The sequence below is a fragment of the Squalius cephalus genome (genome assembly GCF_949319135.1).
Source record: "Squalius cephalus genome assembly, chromosome: 10".
Classification (NCBI taxonomy): Eukaryota; Metazoa; Chordata; class Actinopteri; order Cypriniformes; family Leuciscidae; genus Squalius; species Squalius cephalus.
Window position 1 is genome coordinate 10,738,342 of NC_137131.1, and position 19,214 is coordinate 10,757,555.

Here is a 19,214-nt window from a genome sequence, read left to right on the forward strand (position 1 = left end):
TGCTACAAACAAAAGTATTAAATTCAGATGCAAAACTGAAGGTTTGACCTTTGAGTAAGAAGAATGGGAGTCATGGCTACAAAAGTCAACATGCCACCAATAGACTTTAGTTACTTCACAGCTTCAAGAAATGAGTGGCGTTGAATAAAAATCATGTTGCAATTTAGCGTCCTCTTTATTTTAATAGCTTTAGGATTTTTTTTACACAGTGTTAAAACTTCAATAATGGCTCTGGGGACGGAGTGCTTACAGGGTGATCCGACGCTGGAAGAGGAATTCAGGCGGTTAAAAAAACGTGATTTGACAGAGACGTACCTATTTCAAATGGCATGTGGTTCGTTTAGACCACAAAAATGCAGTGGAAGTGCCTTTAGGAAGCATATCATGGATAAGGCAAAAACCTTTCCCGCAGCTCGACCGCAGCCGAAGCACCTCGACGCTCGACCTCCAATACCTACATCAGACCTCAGAGGCGCTGCTGAGTTCTACACGCGCTTCCCCGGAGACAAGCCCGCGGAACACCCGGACTGGATCCGCGACAGGAAAGCGTTCAGAGAAGCGCTTGACGGTATGGGAGATCTTCGCAGATGGCTCCATAATAAACCGATTCTCACCGATCTGGAGGTTCTCATTACGGAACGAGACAGTCAAGATAAGCGGATGTCATCACCCCCTTCAAAAACAAGCATTTTCCCTCCACCACCACCAGATGTTACAACAACTGTAAGAACATAATATGATACTGATATAGTAGGCTACAAACTAGAAAAGTGGCTAAAAGAAAGGCCACTCTTAAAAATCTTACAAAAAGTTAGAATTTTATTGCATTAGAAACAAATTCGTAAACCAAATATTTTGGGGGGCACTGTTTATTTGATGGCCCGATCAGGATGTTACTGTATTGTTACATTTGTCTCTATATAACAGTCTCCGCGCGCGCTCATGCGTGAAGTTGAAGAAGTGAAGAGCTTTCTGCGCGCTCGCGAAGCCTGCAATCTCTCCAAATTCTTGGACTGGTATGGGACTGGTAAATTAAAGCGTGTAGACCTCTGTGCTCTGTTTAAGAAGGTGTGCATTGTGCAATGCATATAGCGTTGGCAATAGATTTATTCTTAATATTTTTGATTTTGCACAAGTTTAAGAACATTGTAGGAGTAAAAAGTGTGTGTTTTGGTTTGTAGGAAGGCTTCTTCATACAGCCTGAGCGGATGAACGTTCTGATGTCCTCATTAAATAGTGAGGATGGAAACTCAGTAACTGTGGAAAACCTGGCTGCTGGGATCCTGGCCTGGAACGGAAAGCATCAGGAAAGGGAAGAACACAAATCAAACGCTGGTATATCTTGGTCAAGGGGTAAAGGGAGAAATTAAATAGTTCTTATTATGAACATTTCTTTCAGTTTGTAACAGCATAATGTATTGTGTATTTATGTTTAGGTTATTGGAACGCAGACCACGAGAAAGGGACTTGGACAAGACACCATCTTCCAACACATGGAATCTCACTAGAGGAGAAATATGATGAGGTACTGCAACACATAATCATATAAAACAACCACAGTCCATTTTTGTTAAGATTATGCTTGAAAAAAACCTTTTCGTCATACCAACAACTGGTAATAATTCCATGGTATTTATTGACATACTTTGGAGTAGGCTAAGGTACATGTATATGGTAATCACGTAATACCATGGTAAATATTAAAGTATTTTATTACCAACAGAAACCATCACAGTACCATGTTCCCACCACTGCAATTAAAATAATTATAATCACACATTTATAATTTTTACTAATAGTTTTGTATTCAAAGAATATTAATTACAGTATTGAATTATGTCAGTTGAGTTATGTTACATCTGTAATAGAGATCTTTGAATGTGAATGTTTCTAGATGGGCATGCAGGACGTGGAGGTGCTGGTGATCATGAGGAGAGTTTTGGCAGCCACCAAGACCTCTTGCCCTTCTTCTCTTGGTGGCATTATGGGCAGAGAAGTGGATCGTTTCAGGACACTTCGTTTTAGAGAATACCTCAAAGCTATAGAGCAATGCCAACGGCTTAATGTGAGCCAAGCCACTCTACAGAAAGGTATGTTTTTTTAATAATACATAGAAATTGCACATACACACAAGCACATATCGAGATGACATATTAAACCCTTGTAAAAAAAAGCATTCAGAATACAAATGCAACCTGACAGTGTGTCTTTCTGTAGTCCTGTTGCACCCTGGTGACATGAGCTTGTCTAGCAGCTCCAAATTGGGAGGGAAAGGTCACTTGTCAGGCTGTGGTGGACAAGAACAAGGCCTGACATCCCTCAGGACATCCAAAACACACCGAGTTGAAGGTGGAGCAAATAAGGGCCACAAAGCGATGTAAGTCTCTCTATGACAAAAATAAATAAATCAACTAATTGGGACAAGGACGATGCTGTTCTTTTGAATTTTATATTCATCAAAGGAACCTGAAAACATATATTATGGTTTCCACAAAAAATATTAAGCAGCACAACTGTTTTCAACATTGATAATAATAAGAAATTACAAGAAAATCAGCATGTTAGAATGATTTCTGAAGGATCACGTGACACCGAAGACTGCAGTAATGGCTGCTATTTTAAATTTTAAAATAAATTAAAATAGAAAACAGGTAACAAAAATATTTCACGTTTATTACTGTTTTTACTGTATTTTTTTATCAAATAAATACAGCCTTGATGAGCATCTTTTAAAAACATTAAAAAATCTTACCAACTCCAAACTTTGAAACAATAGTGTATGCCTTAAATAAGAGTGTTTGTATTGAGTTATGTCTGTATATGTGTTGTAGGAAGAAGCAGTCAATTCGCTGGGCGGACCCTAATGCCTTCTGGCCTGGAAAGGAAGATCATGTGCGCTTGTTTCTGCCTGTGGTGACGAACTCTCCTGCAATGGTTTTATTTCAGCGTATTGAACGTACTGTTGCGCCAAGTCCCGGACACTGGCCCTTAAATCATTTAGGATACTCAACCTCTGGAGATATTGAAGCTCGCAAGATGTACACTCTCTAGAACATTTTTGACTGTATTATATGAAGTCGGCATGAAACAGAAGTTGCGACAAGATAAATCATTTATTAAAAATACTGCAATATTCCATAAAAAAGAATTGTCCAATGACATTGTTGTTTTGACTTTCCACCATTATGGCGGCACGCAAAAACTCAAATACTTCTGTAGATGTGCTGCTCTTTTTAGTTTTAGCCACACGGGTCTTTATTTTGTCGTCTTTATTTTAACGTCTTTATTTTGTCACTCAACATATTCTCATATGTGATGCAAAGTAGACTCAAGTAGCCATGTTTGATTTAATAAATACTAAAATGTAAAATCTTCTCTTCAAACTGTTTTTTTTTATATATATAGAATGAATTATGAACATACAAATAACTTGTGTGTGTGTTTTGTGAATAGAGCTCTGTTGTTTTTCCTGATGTCAGGATATTTGCATTAGGAAGTATAAAGCAGATTGATTTGTTTGATATGGATCAGGACACCTGTGAATTTAAAAAACAGAAACGGCACACTGTAGAAGACAGTGGACGAAGAGATGTCACGGATTTTGAGTCCGCTCCTGTCGACTCGTGAGAATGGCCTTCTCTGCAGTTTACTTAGTCATGATTGCAGTGTGAGTTCACTTGTTTTTGTTATACATCAATTGATCAAAATATATTTCTAAAATAAACCATACATTGTGCAGGAATTACTGTTATTGCATTCCCACAATTCACAGTTAGCCTATAGTGTGTGTGTTGTTTAAAATGTCATTCAATGACATAATTTTCAGGTGAGATTCAGAATATATAAGAAACAGTTTCAGGTCTGTATTGCATTCCACATTACTGTGTGTTGTATATGTTTTCAAGTGAGTGTTTCTTATTCTAAAGATTATAATTCCAACTCCACAGTACCCAGTGGGATATCAAAACACTTGGTTCTTTTTTCTAGCTCTTTTCATGCATTTCTTTCACTTTTTCTGGAACGTTCATGCAATGCTCATAATGTTTTACTGCTGTCCTCACACATCCTGATCCTAACTGATCACTGGTTTTTCTGGTTTGTAGACAGAACACATGGTGGTTATTTTAATAATTCACAAGTAGAGCCGTAGAAGCCAGGGCTGCCGCATACAATTGTTTTTCAACTATGCAAACTTATGCAAACAGCATATTTCGACAAAACTGCAAATTTGTGCAGGCAAAAAGACATGGCACAACTACACCGCTGACCGCACTGTCTGTGGTGCAACTGGATCTTTCTGGATACTTGTGGTTGAATGTGTATTTTTAAAACGATATTGTGTGTCTGTGAATATGCACTCAACATGCATTTTTAGAGACACACTCTATATTTATGTATATGTGTGTTTCTTTGTGTACATTACAGGTTTTAGCATGTGGTATTGTCCAGCTGGCAATTGCAGAGAAAAAGGAGTGGAAAAGTCACAGTTTTGGAGTTTTATGTCTGGTGCAAGATACATCCATTCATTCAACATTCATGAGACTCTACTGTCTTAAGGTGAGGCTAACAGATATTACAGAGAGCTTACACCCACTCAGTGTGTTTATCCCAAATGGTAAAATAATTCCTTCTAAAAACAATTGTAGGAATCAACAGTTGAAATCATTTCAATAAATTCTTATATTAAAGGGATAGTTCACCCAAAAATGTAAATTTTGTCATTTACTCACTGGCAAGTTGTTCCAAACCTGTATGAGTTTCTTCTGTTGAACACAAAAGAATATATTTTGAAGAATGTTTGTAACCAGACAGTCGATGGTACCCACTGACTTTCATTGTATCTTACCGTCAACTGTCTGGTTACACACATTCTTCAAAATCAATTTTTTTCTGTTCAACAGAAGAAAGAAACTCATACAGGTTTGGAACAACTTGACGGTGAGTAAATGATGACAACATTTTCATTTTTGGGGGAACTATCCCTTTAAATACTAAAACATTAAATTAATATGTGATTTTGTGTACATTTCTCTAAAGGTTTTCTACAAATACCAATACACAGAATGTGTTTTTATATATTTAACTCTGATGTTGCATCACATAAATCTCATAACCCTGACATTATATAATACTCTCTTATAAATAAAGGTTCCAAATGGATGTTTTCACAGTGATGCCGAAGAACCTTACAGTGAACAGTTCCTAAAATAACCATTTTCTTTCTTAGTGTGAAGAACATTTTAAAAATAAAGGACCTTTTTCCAGTATAAAGACCCTTGCTTGTACTGATTCTACTCTATGGGCTTATTTGCATGCATTATTCATTCATTCAGAGATCTCTTTATTGATTGTCTGCCCTATTTCCATTTCAATCCATTGTGCAATGGTTCTACATTGGATGTTTAGCCCATTTCTTATTGGGATGCTACTACTTTTTTGGTACCACCTCTTCTCTCAGGTTCTGTGTGACTGTGGTTTTTCTCTTTCTCTCAGCAAAAGGCCAAGCTGCAATGGGAACAGGAGCTGTATACACCATTTGAGTACTCAGAAACGTGTGCTTATTTCCACACCTTTCCTGGTGATGTGAGTGACAAATGCAATGCTTTTAAACTCCAAGTCTAATTCTAAGACTGTTCAGAGTATCTCGCTTCACACAGTAGCGTGTTTATATGCATCAGGTTTTGACTACATTATGGTTTTGACCAACCAAGCAAACTAAATGCCTTAATCATGATAAAAAAAAAAAGCTAACATTCAGGTTTAGGTTAGGGTATCTGAAATATTGTTAGCTGAACAATAGAAGTCAATGGAAAGTCTTCATCATGATGGAAACCAAATGTGTGTGTTCATGCAGGAGTGTCAGATAGGAATAAACTTTGCGGACGAAGGTGAGGCCAAGCAGTTCTACACTGCTATGCAGAAGCAGATCAGTGACAACAAAGGTCTGCCACTCTGAACACTCCTCACAAATCACATCAAATAAAGAACAATGTGTATCCGAGCCCCATTACACCTGCTGTTTCTCTCTTCTCCAGCATCTCACTCGGGACTCACACGCAGATACAGTGTGGGGGCTGTTTCTGATTGGAAAGACAAGCTTGACAAATGTCTTAGAGGACATGAAGTGCAAAAGAGGTGAGAAACAAAACACAGACAGGCAACCTTAGACTCTGATGATTAGTGCATACATAAACATAAAGTTTTGCAAGAAATTATGTTACTTACTGTTTCTTTGTAATTGTGAAATTTACTAGCAATTTCTGAGAATTGTTTCAAAGTAAAGTTCTGATTCTGGTCGTATAGGTTTTCTCTTAGAAGTGCATCCAGAGTTCCACACCATCTTGATTCAGATGCAACATTTCCAGAGAGCAAGTCCAGCCAAATAAATAACTCATCGCAGACTCTCTCCAGCGTTAACGAAGAGTCGATCTCGCTCGCCCAGAGGAAAGGGCCCCTCCCACCTCTTCCCCTTCATGCCAGGACAGCCATGCTGAAGTTGAATCGCAGTTCTAGCATGCAACACTTTACCTCCCCCATTGCTGTTCCATCAGGGGTTCCACCCCCTCCATCTTACCACGCTCCCACAGCCCCTCTAAGCTCAGCTGTAAGTGTGCTCATATCGCTCATATACTGTATGAAGTACTAAAATGTATGTAAATACCTGTTTCATATAATTTTATATCAAAATGTGTTTGTTGTAGGTTAAAGATCACTCCTCAGCTGGAATGAAGCAAACTTTTCATAATAATGGTAACTCCTCTGTCTAAATCTAATTTGTTTGACTCAGTTTTCTCCGTAAGGACTACTAAATATGGCAGACATGTTTCTATATTTACAGCTGGCACCGAGGATGAATCTGGCTATGATGATTACCTTTAAAACCACCATCCTCTCCATCATAAGGGACTATATGACACAGCAAAAGAAGGATCTGCACTGTAAAAAAATATTTTCATGATTTGTTATCTTAACTTTTAATCTTTTGTCAAAACAACTTAGATAATTAATGTGGTTCAGATAACATATATTTTGAAGTTCTATTTATTAAACCATAATCTTTTGTCAAATCAACTTAGATAATGTTGTTCAGATAACATATATTTTGAGTTTCTATTTATTAAACCAATCTCTTTGTTGCATTAACTCAATTTTTTAATTTCAATGAACTCAAAATTTTAAGGCAACCAGGTAACTTACATTTTTAAGTTAAAGGTTTAACTTAAAAATGTAAGTTACCTGGTTGCCTTAAAATTTTGAGTTCATTGAAATTAAAAAATTGAGTTAATGCAACAAAGAGATTGGTTTAATAAATAGAAACTCAAAATATATGTTATCTGAACAACATTATCTAAGTTGATTTGACAAAAGATTATGGTTTAATAAATAGAACTTCAAAATATATGTTATCTGAACCACATTAATTATCTAAGTTGATTTGACAAAAGATTAAAAGTTGTGATAACAAATCATGAAAATATTTTTTACAGTGTGGTCATGTTATCACTATTCCCTCCGAACACTTACACATTGAATATATATCTTTATATAATCTCAGCACCACAATGTGGTTCTTTTTTTTATGAAAATGATGCAGTGAAGTAAATCAAATCTAATTTAGTTTCTGAACTGAAGACAACTACAAAGTGTCTAAATACTTAGTCTTAATTTTGACTATTTAAAACCTAAATAAATTAATTTTTGTGAAATGTTTGCTTGAAATGTTTACTTGTGTTATATGCTGTAAAGGGATATTCCGTCTCCACCCACTTACAGTGCCGTTCCAAAACCCGTATGACTTTCTTCTGTGATATAAAAAGATATTTTAGGAAATGTCTCAGTGTTTTTGTCCATTCAATGGGCTCTAATGTTGTTTGGTTCCCACTTCCCAATATTCTTCAAAATATCTTTTGTGTTTCATAGAAGTCATGCAGAGAGGACAGGAGTAAATGATGACAGAATTTTCATTTTTGGGTGGAGTGTATGGCATTCATACATTTTTTTAGCTTATATCCAAATACTTTTTGAATACTATTTATCATAGTGACTTTTCTTCATTTACGTAGAATGAATAAATAAAGTGTTTTTTTAGAGCTATGATGACAGCATTAGACAATGACAGCACAAAATGTATAATGTTCTGTGTGATAGTGACTGATAAATTATCAGCTTTGAGATTTCTTCCCTCACTGATTGATAAATGGCAGCATTATCATCACATTTTGCCCTTGGGTTCTTGAAGTTGACCCAATGGAAGTGTGCATTACTAGTTTAAAAGATGAACAGTATGTACAGTTCCGTTTCTGTAAGTGGATTAGAATAGGCGTAGCGAGAGAAACATGTTGCACTGAATTTCATTATCTACAGCTCATTTTAATTAATCTATTGTAAAGCAACTCATCTGAAATTACATAATGAGTGTAAGCGTTATAGGCGTTACTCTGCCCTCAATCTGCTTCTCTGAAGTCTGGGAGTCCCATGTGGCTGTTTTTAGACGCGCGTCTGTTATAAACGCGCACACAAATCCTGTACCGTTGCGCTTCTAAAGCAATGTTTCCGCGAACCAACGGGGACAACTACAAGCTCTTCCACAAAAGCCCGTGCCTGAAGACATTAGCCGCCCGCTGTTCTTTATTATAACCTGGACGATGAGGAATTCTAGCCGCATTCGAGACGGACAAGACCGCGACGGGACAGGTAAGATACGGTATCTTCCATTCAGCAACCGTGTGCGCGGGTCAGTTGTGTCAGATCTATCTATCTATCTATCTATCTATCTATCTATCTATCTATCTATCTATCTATCTATCTATCTATCTATCTATCTATCTATCTACTTTGATTTGTTGTAAATAATGCATGGGGGAAGACTTCTAATGGTCAGTAAACAAACTTTATAATAACCTTAGAAAACGAAAATTATTGGATGATCTACACATGTATTACTTGTGTTTTATATATAAGATTTTGTATATTTAGCAGCATGGGTTAAATAAGAATTTGTCATTATGAAAGGCACACACTGAGTGTTACTAAGCTGGCATGAGTATGCAAGACAAATCGGTCAGAGTATGTTAGAATGAGGAGAATTGTGTGTGTGTGTGTGTGTGTGTGCGTTCTTAGATCAAAATGCATGGTATGTGCCTCCTTAGCTTAGTCAGAATTGCAACTGAACTATCACCCAAAAATAACCATGATACAGATATTTCTTTGTACTGTGCAACTGTACTGTCCAATATAATGTGTTTTAGTGTGCTGGTTTAAGACAAAGGGGTGGACAGGGCTTTTCAGAGCAGATCTGATTAAGGTGTGTCAGCAGTCCTATTGGTGGGTGGATTACTATGGTAACACACCCGGGCAACAATATCAAAATATTTCAGGCCTTTGTGTAGAGCCAATACATTTTACTGTGGTCTGTGACCCATGTGATAATTTATCTCTTTTTTTTTTTGTTTATCTTTTCTTTCCCGAGATATGTACTTCCTCCTATCTGCTCTCTTTTTACTTATACTTTTCTTGTTGTTCCTCCTTTTGTGCTTTCCCATTTTCCTCCTCCTTATGCTGTTTATTTCTTGCTCATGTGTGGCACACTCTCCATCTCTGTCTTGCTCCCTCTCCCTTTCTGGTTATCTGTGTGAAAGTTCAGCTCTATTCCTCCAATCCCATTTAAGGATTCAGGTCTAACTCGTGTTTTGTGTCTGCGTTTGTGTACGTGTCTTTGCATGTCTATTGAATCTGTATGTTATATGTGCAAAATCTGCTGAATCACTAGCTGCATACACACCTAATGCAGTTTCAGCCCACTCCCATACACAGAACACTCTCATCTGTTTCTGAGTTTAAAAGGCTCTGCCTCTGATGTCACAGGCTGCTATGTGGGCGGTTGACATCTCGAGGAAAGGGAAAGGGAAAGACTATTTTTGAAAAACATTCACAATGCTCGTTTAATAAACTCAAAATTAACAGGCGGGGATTGCGGGAATATTTAAAATTTTAAGAAAACAACATTTTCTCAAACTAGAGAATTTGATAGTGACGTCTTTTTTCAAAAACTGGCTGGATGGTGAAATTGTGCTGTACACTGTGTAAAAACCTTTTACATAATGATTCTATAATAATCTAAATATTATTTTACAAACTATATTTTTTCATCTTTCTGTGGACCTAATGCCTACTTAATTCTAAAAAAAATAGTCTTTGATAACCACACACAGATCTCAGGTGGAAAATATATGAGTGTCTGTGTACCTGAGCAGCTCGCTGCTGTCCACCTGTCTAAGGAGATTAGTCCTCTTGACCCGCTGACTGGACACTCACCTTTTTCCCCTCCCTTTCTTTCTTCATCACCTGTTTTGTGTCTTTGCCATCTAGTTAAAAAAATAACTGTGGATGTTTTTTTTTAAAGAATAATTATAGCCTGTATATATTTTAGAAAAATCTTGAATTCACTTTAACGACATTGGCCTAGGCCTACATCTTTTACACAAGTGTGATTCATCATCCAACCACAAGATGGCCCTATTATCCTGCTGTTTTGTTGAACTATTTTCTGTTGAGTATGCTATATCCCATCCGCAGGATATCCCTCTGCAGCACCTGCAAAACCCACTAACAATAAATACACTACTAGTCTAAGTTTAGACACATCTGACCTTTTAATGTACAGGCTTATTCTAAAATGGTTGAAAGAATTTTTTAATGGATGAGTTGGACTGGATAATAAAGGAAAAGCAGCCAACAAATGACCAGCAGACATGGAAATGTTTAAAAAGCATTTTAAGCTGGTTCAATGGCTGGCTAAAATAAGTTATTTGTTTAACTTTTTTGGTCACTAAAAATACTTTGATTTGTGTTGTTACATTATTTTGATGACTTACTAGGCTATTATTTGACGTTTGACTGAAGTGTAGCTACATTAGCTAATTTAATTGTATTATAAATGCTTATGCATATTAGCTAATATTACAGTATGTATAGGCCTATATGTATGATTATTTTTTAGTAAACCTATATAAACTGATATAGTTTATGTACAGCAAGAAATATTGCTTATGATGGTCTAAAATCCTTACCTTTCCTTACTCGATACTACACTTTTTCTCAAAACTATGCACAAAAAAAGCTTTTAAAGAGAGGAAGGTGCTCTTTTTCTTATTCCTTCTAAAACCAGCTATGACCAGGCTGAAACACCAGCTAACCAGCTGACTTTAGCTGTTGTTGTTTTTTTCAGCAGGGAAGACCATACAAAACATTAAATGTTTGCTTCCAATGATGGGACCTGTACTTTCTGCGTATATATTTATAGGGCAAAGTTCTTAGTAATATTATTTACGGGTTTGGTGGCGAAAAAGAACAGAATGTTCAAGTCTTGTAGATATTTGCCATACGGCGCCCCTCACCTCCTCGTGCAGTGTTTTTGATATTCTATTGGTCGACTCATTTCTGTCGAGGGGTTTTGATTGGACAAAGACACATCATCATTCACGACCCATGTGCAATCCATGTGAACAGCAGCAGAGCTTTTTTCCTTCAAACTTCTGCGATCACTTGACTTACTTCTTGTTTGCCTTCCTGATCAGTTTTTTGTTTGTTTGGCCACATCATTGAGTAGTTTTACGGTAGATTTCAACACACGAGATACATTGTGATATTTGTACTGTAAATTGTGTAATTTCCAGCGCATGTGTAGGCTACCCTCTAACCCAGTACTAATAATAACGACTCTTGTAAACGAGTTTAAAATATTTAATATTATAAAATATTTTTTGCGTGCAAAGCACCTCTATTCAGCGAAAATAAAAATCATGTTAGACATCATGTTAAATTGTAAGGGGACTTTTTCGTTCTCATAAGAAAAGATTGAGTATTCAACTTAAAATAATCAGTTTTATTCATATATTATTGGCCAGTTTAATGAAATACGTATAGTCTTACAAGTTATTCATCTAATTTGCTTAACTGGTTATACTTTTTCTAAAATCAGATAAAAACGTAAATTGATCTCATTTTAACTCAAAAGTAGTGGCTGTGTTTATGCACCTAGTCTGCCTGATTATGAAACTTTTTTGTAGCAGTTGCGCGTTTTTTGTTGGTATTACGGTAAAGTCTGTCATCGATAACGCTCAGCCGATATGACATGTTACACAGCCCACCGTGAGCAGCTCAGCTTCAGTTCGCTCAGTAACAGAGATCAGTGGTAGAACTCTGAAGAACCGGGTCATGATAACACAGCCAGGATGAGTTCAAACGAAGATATTATCATGGCGATTCCCAGAGAGCTTACACAAAACCCACTGCGGAAAATATGGATGCCATGCAAGAACGGGCTGCCGGAAAAACACATTTCTCAAAAGAGAGGTATGTTAGCTTTTGTCAAATACCAGCTTTTCACGACTAAATCATCAGAGACAATGTGGTTATGTATATGTGTTTGCTTTATATGCAATTGTCCCAAACGCCTTATTTTTATTTATTTATTTATTTGACAAATTCCCGCTTAATTAATGATATACTTGCATGCATGTACGCGCATCTGTTACATTTTACGTTTGATTTAAGTAAGTTACCCAGGGCTCATGTGATGTATCTTTTAGGTTTGGAGGAAATATGTGGGAATATGTTACATGTTATATGTTAAAGTTACCATCTGGAGTTGAGTAATAAAATGCTCCCGGTGCGGAAGTAATGGTGCATGTTCTGTATTTAGAAAAAGCCTCACATTATGTGCTTGTTTGTATCTCATTGATTTAATTATCAGGTAATTTCTTCGAAATTTCTTCTACTATTCCAATTGCACTTCGTAGCCTTGCATTTAAAGATGAAGCACTGTAAGTAAACCCAGTGAAACCAGTAGGCGCAGCATAATAAGACGGGAATTATGCAGTCAGCATGCACCGAAATCTGCCGGTTAGATAAAGTACAGTAGGCTAAGTTACATTGAAGCTCCAGTCTAAGTTCTTTATTTAGCTACAGTTTTTCCTCCCGCGTGTCTGGTATGAGCAAACCCTGAGTGTTTGAGAATAACATGTGTCCAAAGCATCACAAGCCTAAAGTGCTGTATCACTATCAGCTCCGCAGCCCCTCCCTCTATTTGCTTATTTACTTCATATATCAGTATCAACTCGGCATCACGAGCATATTCGCTGAATATCCTGTACTGTGTGAGATGCAAGCACAACGCGGGCATGTTTTCATTACCGGACCGGTACAATGGCTGCATGCATTGTTTTGCGTTGCTGGTGTTCTATTGGCTGAACCCTGACTATAGACTGTCTCTGATTGGTCAATGGCGCATCAACATTCGCGGCCCATGTGTGCAGCGTGTGAACACGGAACAGCTGGTCTCTGATGATAAACATCATGAGATAATGTGACCTAGCGTTTTTGATAAACAGAATGTAACAATTCTTCACAGTCTTGTAGTTTTCTTGGCTACTGGGATACAATTGTATATTTTGTAATATTTAATATTCTACACCTCTTGGTCTTTAATCAAAGCAATCTCAGCAATGTGTGTCTTTGATCATGATCCTTTTGGAAGTATTTTTGGAATTATTTCATAGTGGAAATTGTGTTTTCTCGTCTCCTGCTGGAAATCAGGATTGTGGTTTGACTTTAGGGATGTCCTTTAAATTCCTTGGGGCCTGTTGCGTTTAAATGGGCAAAAAGTAACTGTGCAGCAGTTGAGGTTTTTTTTCTTCTTCTTCCCAGATCACTGTCAAACCAAAGCTGTTGCCATACAGGATTTTAAGAGGAAGTTTATAGCCTTTTAAGAGCAGGTTTGCTGAGCGAAGGCTGCACATAAAGAGGGTTTTAGGGTTTAAGTATGGTTTTACTTAATTATATGCTGATTTTCATCTAATTAGCAGATTTGTTTTGAACTCCATGAACCTGGTTGAATAAGCTGTCCATGCAGCACAATCTGTACAGTCTCAGTATGTTTCCTATTGAACTAGTCAGCAGAAAATAAAATACACCGTGTGCACATGATCTCTCAGTTTTTGAGGGTTCAGGAGAAATCAGCAGATATTGAGAAGAGCTTGATAACCATGAGTAATGAGTTTTAGAGTTTAAGTACAGGAAATAAAATATCTTATAAGTCAAATAAGTATCAGAAGGATTGAAGCAAATGTATTAAAAAAGAGGTAGAATTTGAGTTTGTTACATTGTATATAAATCAAAAGATTTAGTCCCGGCCATAAATTGATATAATTCTGCAGAAATCATTTTGCATGTCAATATTTTGGTTGGTTTGGTCAAGGTAAAAGTATAAAGGCAATGAATTTCCAAAGACTATTTCACAATAATCAGAATAGATTTATGAACATCAAAACATAAACAAATAAAAATGATTTCAGAAGCTGCAGAGACGCTTCACGTCTCTGACCAACAATAGACTCTGGTTAGCTCTGTCAGATTTTTTATACTAACTGAAAATGAAGCAAAGACAGAATTCACTCTCCTTTCTGCTGTACACAGTTGATATTTACAGATGTATTTTTATTCTCTTTCTTTGTCTCTTGGCAGTATGCATGACCAACTGTCCTACTCTCATTGTGACGGTGGGCTTGCCAGCGAGAGGAAAAACCTACATCTCTAAAAAACTCACACGCTACCTCAACTGGATTGGTGTACCAACACAAGGTACGGTAATGATGCACAATGCTCACATACTTATGAACAATTAAACATTAAGTTTACAGCCAATCTGTGTTGTTGTTTTTGTTGTTGCAGAATTCAATGTGGGACAGTATAGGAGGGAATGTGTGAAAATCTACAAGAGCTTTGAATTCTTTCGTCCTGATAATGAGGAAGGGCTGAAGATAAGAAAGTAAGATTCAGCATGTTTTAGTGTGTTTTGTTTGTGGACGCTTGTTTTTATATTTTTGCTGTTGTTGTGCATTTTGTGTTGTCATATGATTTAAAAAAAAAAAAAAAAAAAAAATTGGTTTTCAGGCAGTGTGCTTCGACAGCACTCAATGATGTCAGACAGTACCTCAGTGTTGAGGGCGGCCAGGTTGCTGTGAGTAGATTATTATTTTTATTTTTTTGAAAGAAATTAATACATTTATTGAGCAAGGACACATTCAGTTTGATCAAAAGTGACCATAAAAGATTTATAATGTTAAGATTTCTGTTTCAAATTAATGCTGTTTTGAGCTGTTTATCAAATAATTTGCATCACAACATTGATAATAATCAGGAATGTTACTTGAGCAAACTAGCATATTAGTATGATTTCTAAGGGAATTGTGTGACACTAAATACTAATGATGCTGAAAATTCAGCTTTTCCATCACAGGAATAAATTACCTCCTAAAATATAAATAGAAAACAGTTCTTTTGAATTGCAATACTATTTCAAAGTATTATGATATTATGGTTTTCTATCAATTAAATGCAGCCTTGGTGGGCATAAGATAATTTTCTTTTTATCAAGAACAAAAAAAAATCATATTTATAAGTGCTGATTTTTCAGGTGTTTGATGCTACGAACACAACCAGAGAACGGAGGGCCACCATCATGAGATTTGCAGAACAAAATGGCTATAAGGTAAAACGCCATGTTGCACAGTCATGTGAAATTCATAAACCTTTGCCATTATTTTGTAGAAGGCTAAATCACAACAGTGTTTTTTTCCCCACTGTTTTACTCCCACTAGTTTTTATCTTCAAGTCTCTGTTTTTTTCCTTAGGTGTTTTTTGTTGAGTCTTTGTGTGAAGACCCCAAAGTAATTGCAGAGAACATTGTGGTAAGGCAGTGATTAAATACTGACAAATGATTCAAAGTTATAATATTCCAGTGATTTTAATCAGCAATTGGATGATTTTTTAAAAAATCTAATTATCCCAGCATTAATTTCTTCTTTTTGTGTGTTGGAGAACAGCAGGTGAAGTTGGGAAGTCCTGACTACACTGACCGTAACACTGAAGAAGCCATCCAGGACTTTATGAAGAGGATCAAATGCTATGAAACCAGTTACCAGCCACTGGATGAAAACCTAGACAGGTCAGAAATCCAATTTCATTGGTTCCCTCTTTCTGAGAACGTGTTCCCCCCGAGAGTAAATCCAGCATGCAGTTTGTGTTCTGTTTCTTAAATGTTGTGTATTTTCTTACAGAGAGTTGTCATACATTAAGATAATGGACGTGGGTCAGCGGTATTTGGTGAACCGCGTGCTCGACCACATTCAGAGCAGAATCGTTTATTATCTGATGAACATCCACATCACACCACGCTCCATCTACCTCTGTCGCCATGGAGAGAGCGACCTTAACGTCAGAGGTCGCATCGGAGGGGATTCAGGCCTGTCGCCCCGTGGTAAAGAGGTGCGTTATGGTATATGTGTCTGTGAGAGAATGTCTACTAGATCGGTCTTTTGGATTCATCAACTCTCTTTCTGTTTCTCGTATGTCTCAGTTTGCTCAGGGTCTAGGGAGGTTTATTCAGGATCAGAATATAAAGGATCTCAAGGTGTGGACGAGTCAGATGAAGCGGACCATTCAGACCGCCGAATCGTTAGGTGTACCGTATGAACAATGGAAAGCTCTCAATGAGATTGATGCTGTAAGTGGTATACGATGATGTTCTCTTTGTAATCGCATTTAAAAGTACCAAGTCAGTGACTTTCAGCTTGTGTGCAGGGTGTGTGTGAGGAGATGATGTATGAGGAGATCCAGGAACATTTTCCTCTGGAGTTCGCCCTCAGAGACCAGGACAAATATCGGTACCGCTACCCTAAAGGAGAGGTGTGTTGAAAAGCTAGATTTACAGTCAATTAGAAAAAAAATCCTTATTAAATCTGAGAAAATGTAACATTCTCTCTCTTTACAGTCTTATGAGGATCTGGTCCAGAGGTTGGAGCCCGTCATTATGGAGCTTGAACGTCAGGAGAACGTTTTGGTTATTTGTCATCAGGCTGTTATGCGTTGTCTACTTGCTTACTTCTTGGACAAGAGTGCAGGTGTGTGGACGGGAACATGATCGTGGTCAATGAAATATTTTCATATTGTTATGATCTTTAACCTTTTTATTTGCCTTCCAGAAGAGCTTCCGTATTTGAAATGTCCTCTACACACAGTCCTGAAGCTTACTCCTGTGGCTTATGGTGAGAAACTCATCTCTCTCACACACATAGGCATTTATTGTGCATGTGAGCAGCATATTGTTGTATCTTCACACAAAAATGAAATTTGAGATTGGTTATGATCTCAATATCTCATATGTACGTAGCCATGCACATTACCAAAAATGAATGATTCATTATTAAAGGGCTTTACGTTAACTTTTTTTTGAACATAGCACAGGTCACACAATTGTAGCACAAGTATAAAACAGGCATGTTCTGACAAAGGACATTAATGTTCCATACTGGGCTCACAAAATATAAACCTTAACAAGAAATGTTTTCAGACAAACATTTTCTTTATTTTCTATTCTTCTGAATCAGTATAATAGATTTATGCGAGTCCAAAATTAAGTAAAAAAAAGAAAAAAGAATGTGCTTACTGTACGTTTAAGACGACCTTGACTCTCCATGAGAGGTGATGGTGTTGTGTGTGAAACAACAGCACTGACAGCAAAAACTATTGAGTAATTTAACACTAAGAACAGAACGTGGAGAGCCGACCTTAAGTAGTTTTAGAGAGGATTTTACAGCAGTGATTTATGAAACCAGTTCAAAGACGCATTGAGAAATTTGCAGAATCCTTGAGGGAGCATTTCTCCCTGGTGTCTTATTTGTTGAAGAGTTCATTTAATTACCTGGAAACGTGACCTCTTGAAATGTACTTTAATGTAACCTAGATTCTCTCCTGCACTAGGCTGTAAAGTGGAGTCAATCTATCTTAATGTAGAAGCAGTGAACACTCACAGAGACAAACCTGAGGTAAGAAAACCAGACAGTCATTTTACATGTATAAATATATTAATTCTGTCGGTTTTTGAACATAAATTAAAAATCCATTCTTTGACGGTGACAGAATGTGGACATCTCCCGTCTGGCAGAAGAGGCTCTTCTCACTGTTCCGGCCCACTATTGACCTATGACATCACATCCTGTTCATCAGCAACACTCCATCATGCTCTTCCATCCTTTTTATGTGACTCCTCTTATTGGTTTCTTTGTGTTTGAAAACATTGGGCAGAAAGTCAGTTTTGAGTCCTGAAGATGAGCACCTTTAGGACTTAGATTTGTATTTTCTCTCTTCTCAATTGCCACACAGGTGACTGGAATCCAGTTATTGATTTAATAACCCTAGTGTTGGGGTGTGAGTGTGCGTTCACACGTGTAGGTATTGTTTCTATACATTTCTACTTAAGATTTTTGCTAGAATCATTAACGATTTTTTGTGTATGTGGGACTAAATGATCGGTGCAGGTGTGTGTGTGTGTGTGTGTCTTCACATAATGACTGTTTAATGTTTTTGTTTTTTGATTTGCTTTCTGGCTTCACATTTCTTTATGCAATACTTTACATCTCAGTCATTCACACACTGGAGTTTAAATTAAGTGATTTGGCTTTCATTTAACACTAAATGCTATTCATAAAAATAGAATACTAACTTGGTTTTAAAAAAATGACTGCAGATTTATCAGCGCACATGAACATTACTTTGTACAGTATTGAAACCACTGGGATGTTGCAACTCCTATCAGACTTGTGACGTGAGCGTTTTAAAAATGCTCAATGTTGCAAGAAATTTTCAAATATATTACCTCTGTTACATTTCCTGCAAAAGCAAAATATAATGTTTACATTTTTAAAGTCTTGTTACAATAGTTTGTTTTTTTGCACATTAAGCATACTTATAATTTTCTTTAACTATTTTTGGACAAAAAAAAAAAAACAATTTCTTAAATCTCAACTATATATTTGAAATTGATTTGTGCTTAAATTTTTATTTTATTTTTTTTACTCTACAGTCTAGTGTTTAAGGAGATAAAGTGATTGAAACGTGTTCATCTCAATTATTGTCATGCTTATTACCAGGAGATTTTTTTCTTCATCTATTATTTGAAGAGCACATCTGAGAACCAAATGTGAAGAGCTCTGTGAATCTGTGATTTATTCTGTCCTGTGGGTCGCTGTGACCAGTAGGGCTGAATATGCTAATGTGCTTGAAGCTCATGGTTCTCAAATTTGATGCACAATGTCACATTTTCTCATTAAATCATTCTTTCATATGTAATATTGTCTCCAAGTTCTGCTGAATTT

The 19,214-nt window shown here is 36.7% G+C and overlaps 3 protein-coding genes across 7 annotated transcripts; all 3 read left to right on the forward strand.

Moving 5' to 3' along the window:
- Positions 1-237: 237 nt before the first annotated feature.
- On the forward strand, positions 238-3,366 carry efcab12 (EF-hand calcium binding domain 12). Of its 4 annotated transcripts, none has more exons than XM_079884628.1 (7): positions 238-723; positions 928-1,068; positions 1,182-1,353; positions 1,437-1,525; positions 1,895-2,090; positions 2,218-2,377; positions 2,832-3,366. In XM_079884628.1, the coding sequence occupies exons 1-7, from the start codon at positions 325-327 to the stop codon at positions 3,049-3,051; spliced, it is 1,377 nt and encodes a 458-aa protein (XP_079740754.1). In that variant the 5' UTR covers positions 238-324; the 3' UTR covers positions 3,052-3,366. The 4 variants fall into 4 exon arrangements, with proteins under 4 accessions (XP_079740754.1, XP_079740752.1, XP_079740751.1 ...); XM_079884626.1 differs by having other exon boundaries at positions 269-723; positions 1,182-1,335; XM_079884625.1 differs by having other exon boundaries at positions 269-723; positions 1,452-1,525; positions 2,832-3,118.
- A 184-nt stretch (positions 3,367-3,550) lies between these two features.
- LOC307166351 (uncharacterized protein) lies at positions 3,551-7,834 on the forward strand. Its single transcript, XM_079884654.1, has 9 exons — positions 3,551-3,667; positions 4,426-4,557; positions 5,494-5,583; positions 5,855-5,942; positions 6,036-6,135; positions 6,304-6,604; positions 6,702-6,750; positions 6,839-6,933; positions 7,488-7,834. The coding sequence occupies exons 1-8, from the start codon at positions 3,590-3,592 to the stop codon at positions 6,877-6,879; spliced, it is 879 nt and encodes a 292-aa protein (XP_079740780.1). The 5' UTR covers positions 3,551-3,589; the 3' UTR covers positions 6,880-6,933; positions 7,488-7,834.
- Positions 7,835-8,265: 431 nt separating this feature from the next.
- pfkfb4b (6-phosphofructo-2-kinase/fructose-2,6-biphosphatase 4b) lies at positions 8,266-19,188 on the forward strand. Of its 2 annotated transcripts, none has more exons than XM_079884618.1 (14): positions 8,266-8,694; positions 14,524-14,640; positions 14,731-14,827; positions 14,953-15,019; positions 15,476-15,550; positions 15,693-15,749; positions 15,885-16,006; positions 16,119-16,326; positions 16,418-16,564; positions 16,642-16,746; positions 16,832-16,961; positions 17,043-17,105; positions 17,821-17,885; positions 17,980-19,188. In XM_079884618.1, the coding sequence occupies exons 1-14, from the start codon at positions 8,646-8,648 to the stop codon at positions 18,037-18,039; spliced, it is 1,362 nt and encodes a 453-aa protein (XP_079740744.1). In that variant the 5' UTR covers positions 8,266-8,645; the 3' UTR covers positions 18,040-19,188. The 2 variants fall into 2 exon arrangements, with proteins under 2 accessions (XP_079740744.1, XP_079740743.1); XM_079884617.1 differs by lacking the exon at positions 8,266-8,694 and adding an exon at positions 12,118-12,354.
- The last annotated feature ends 26 nt before the right edge of the window (positions 19,189-19,214 follow it).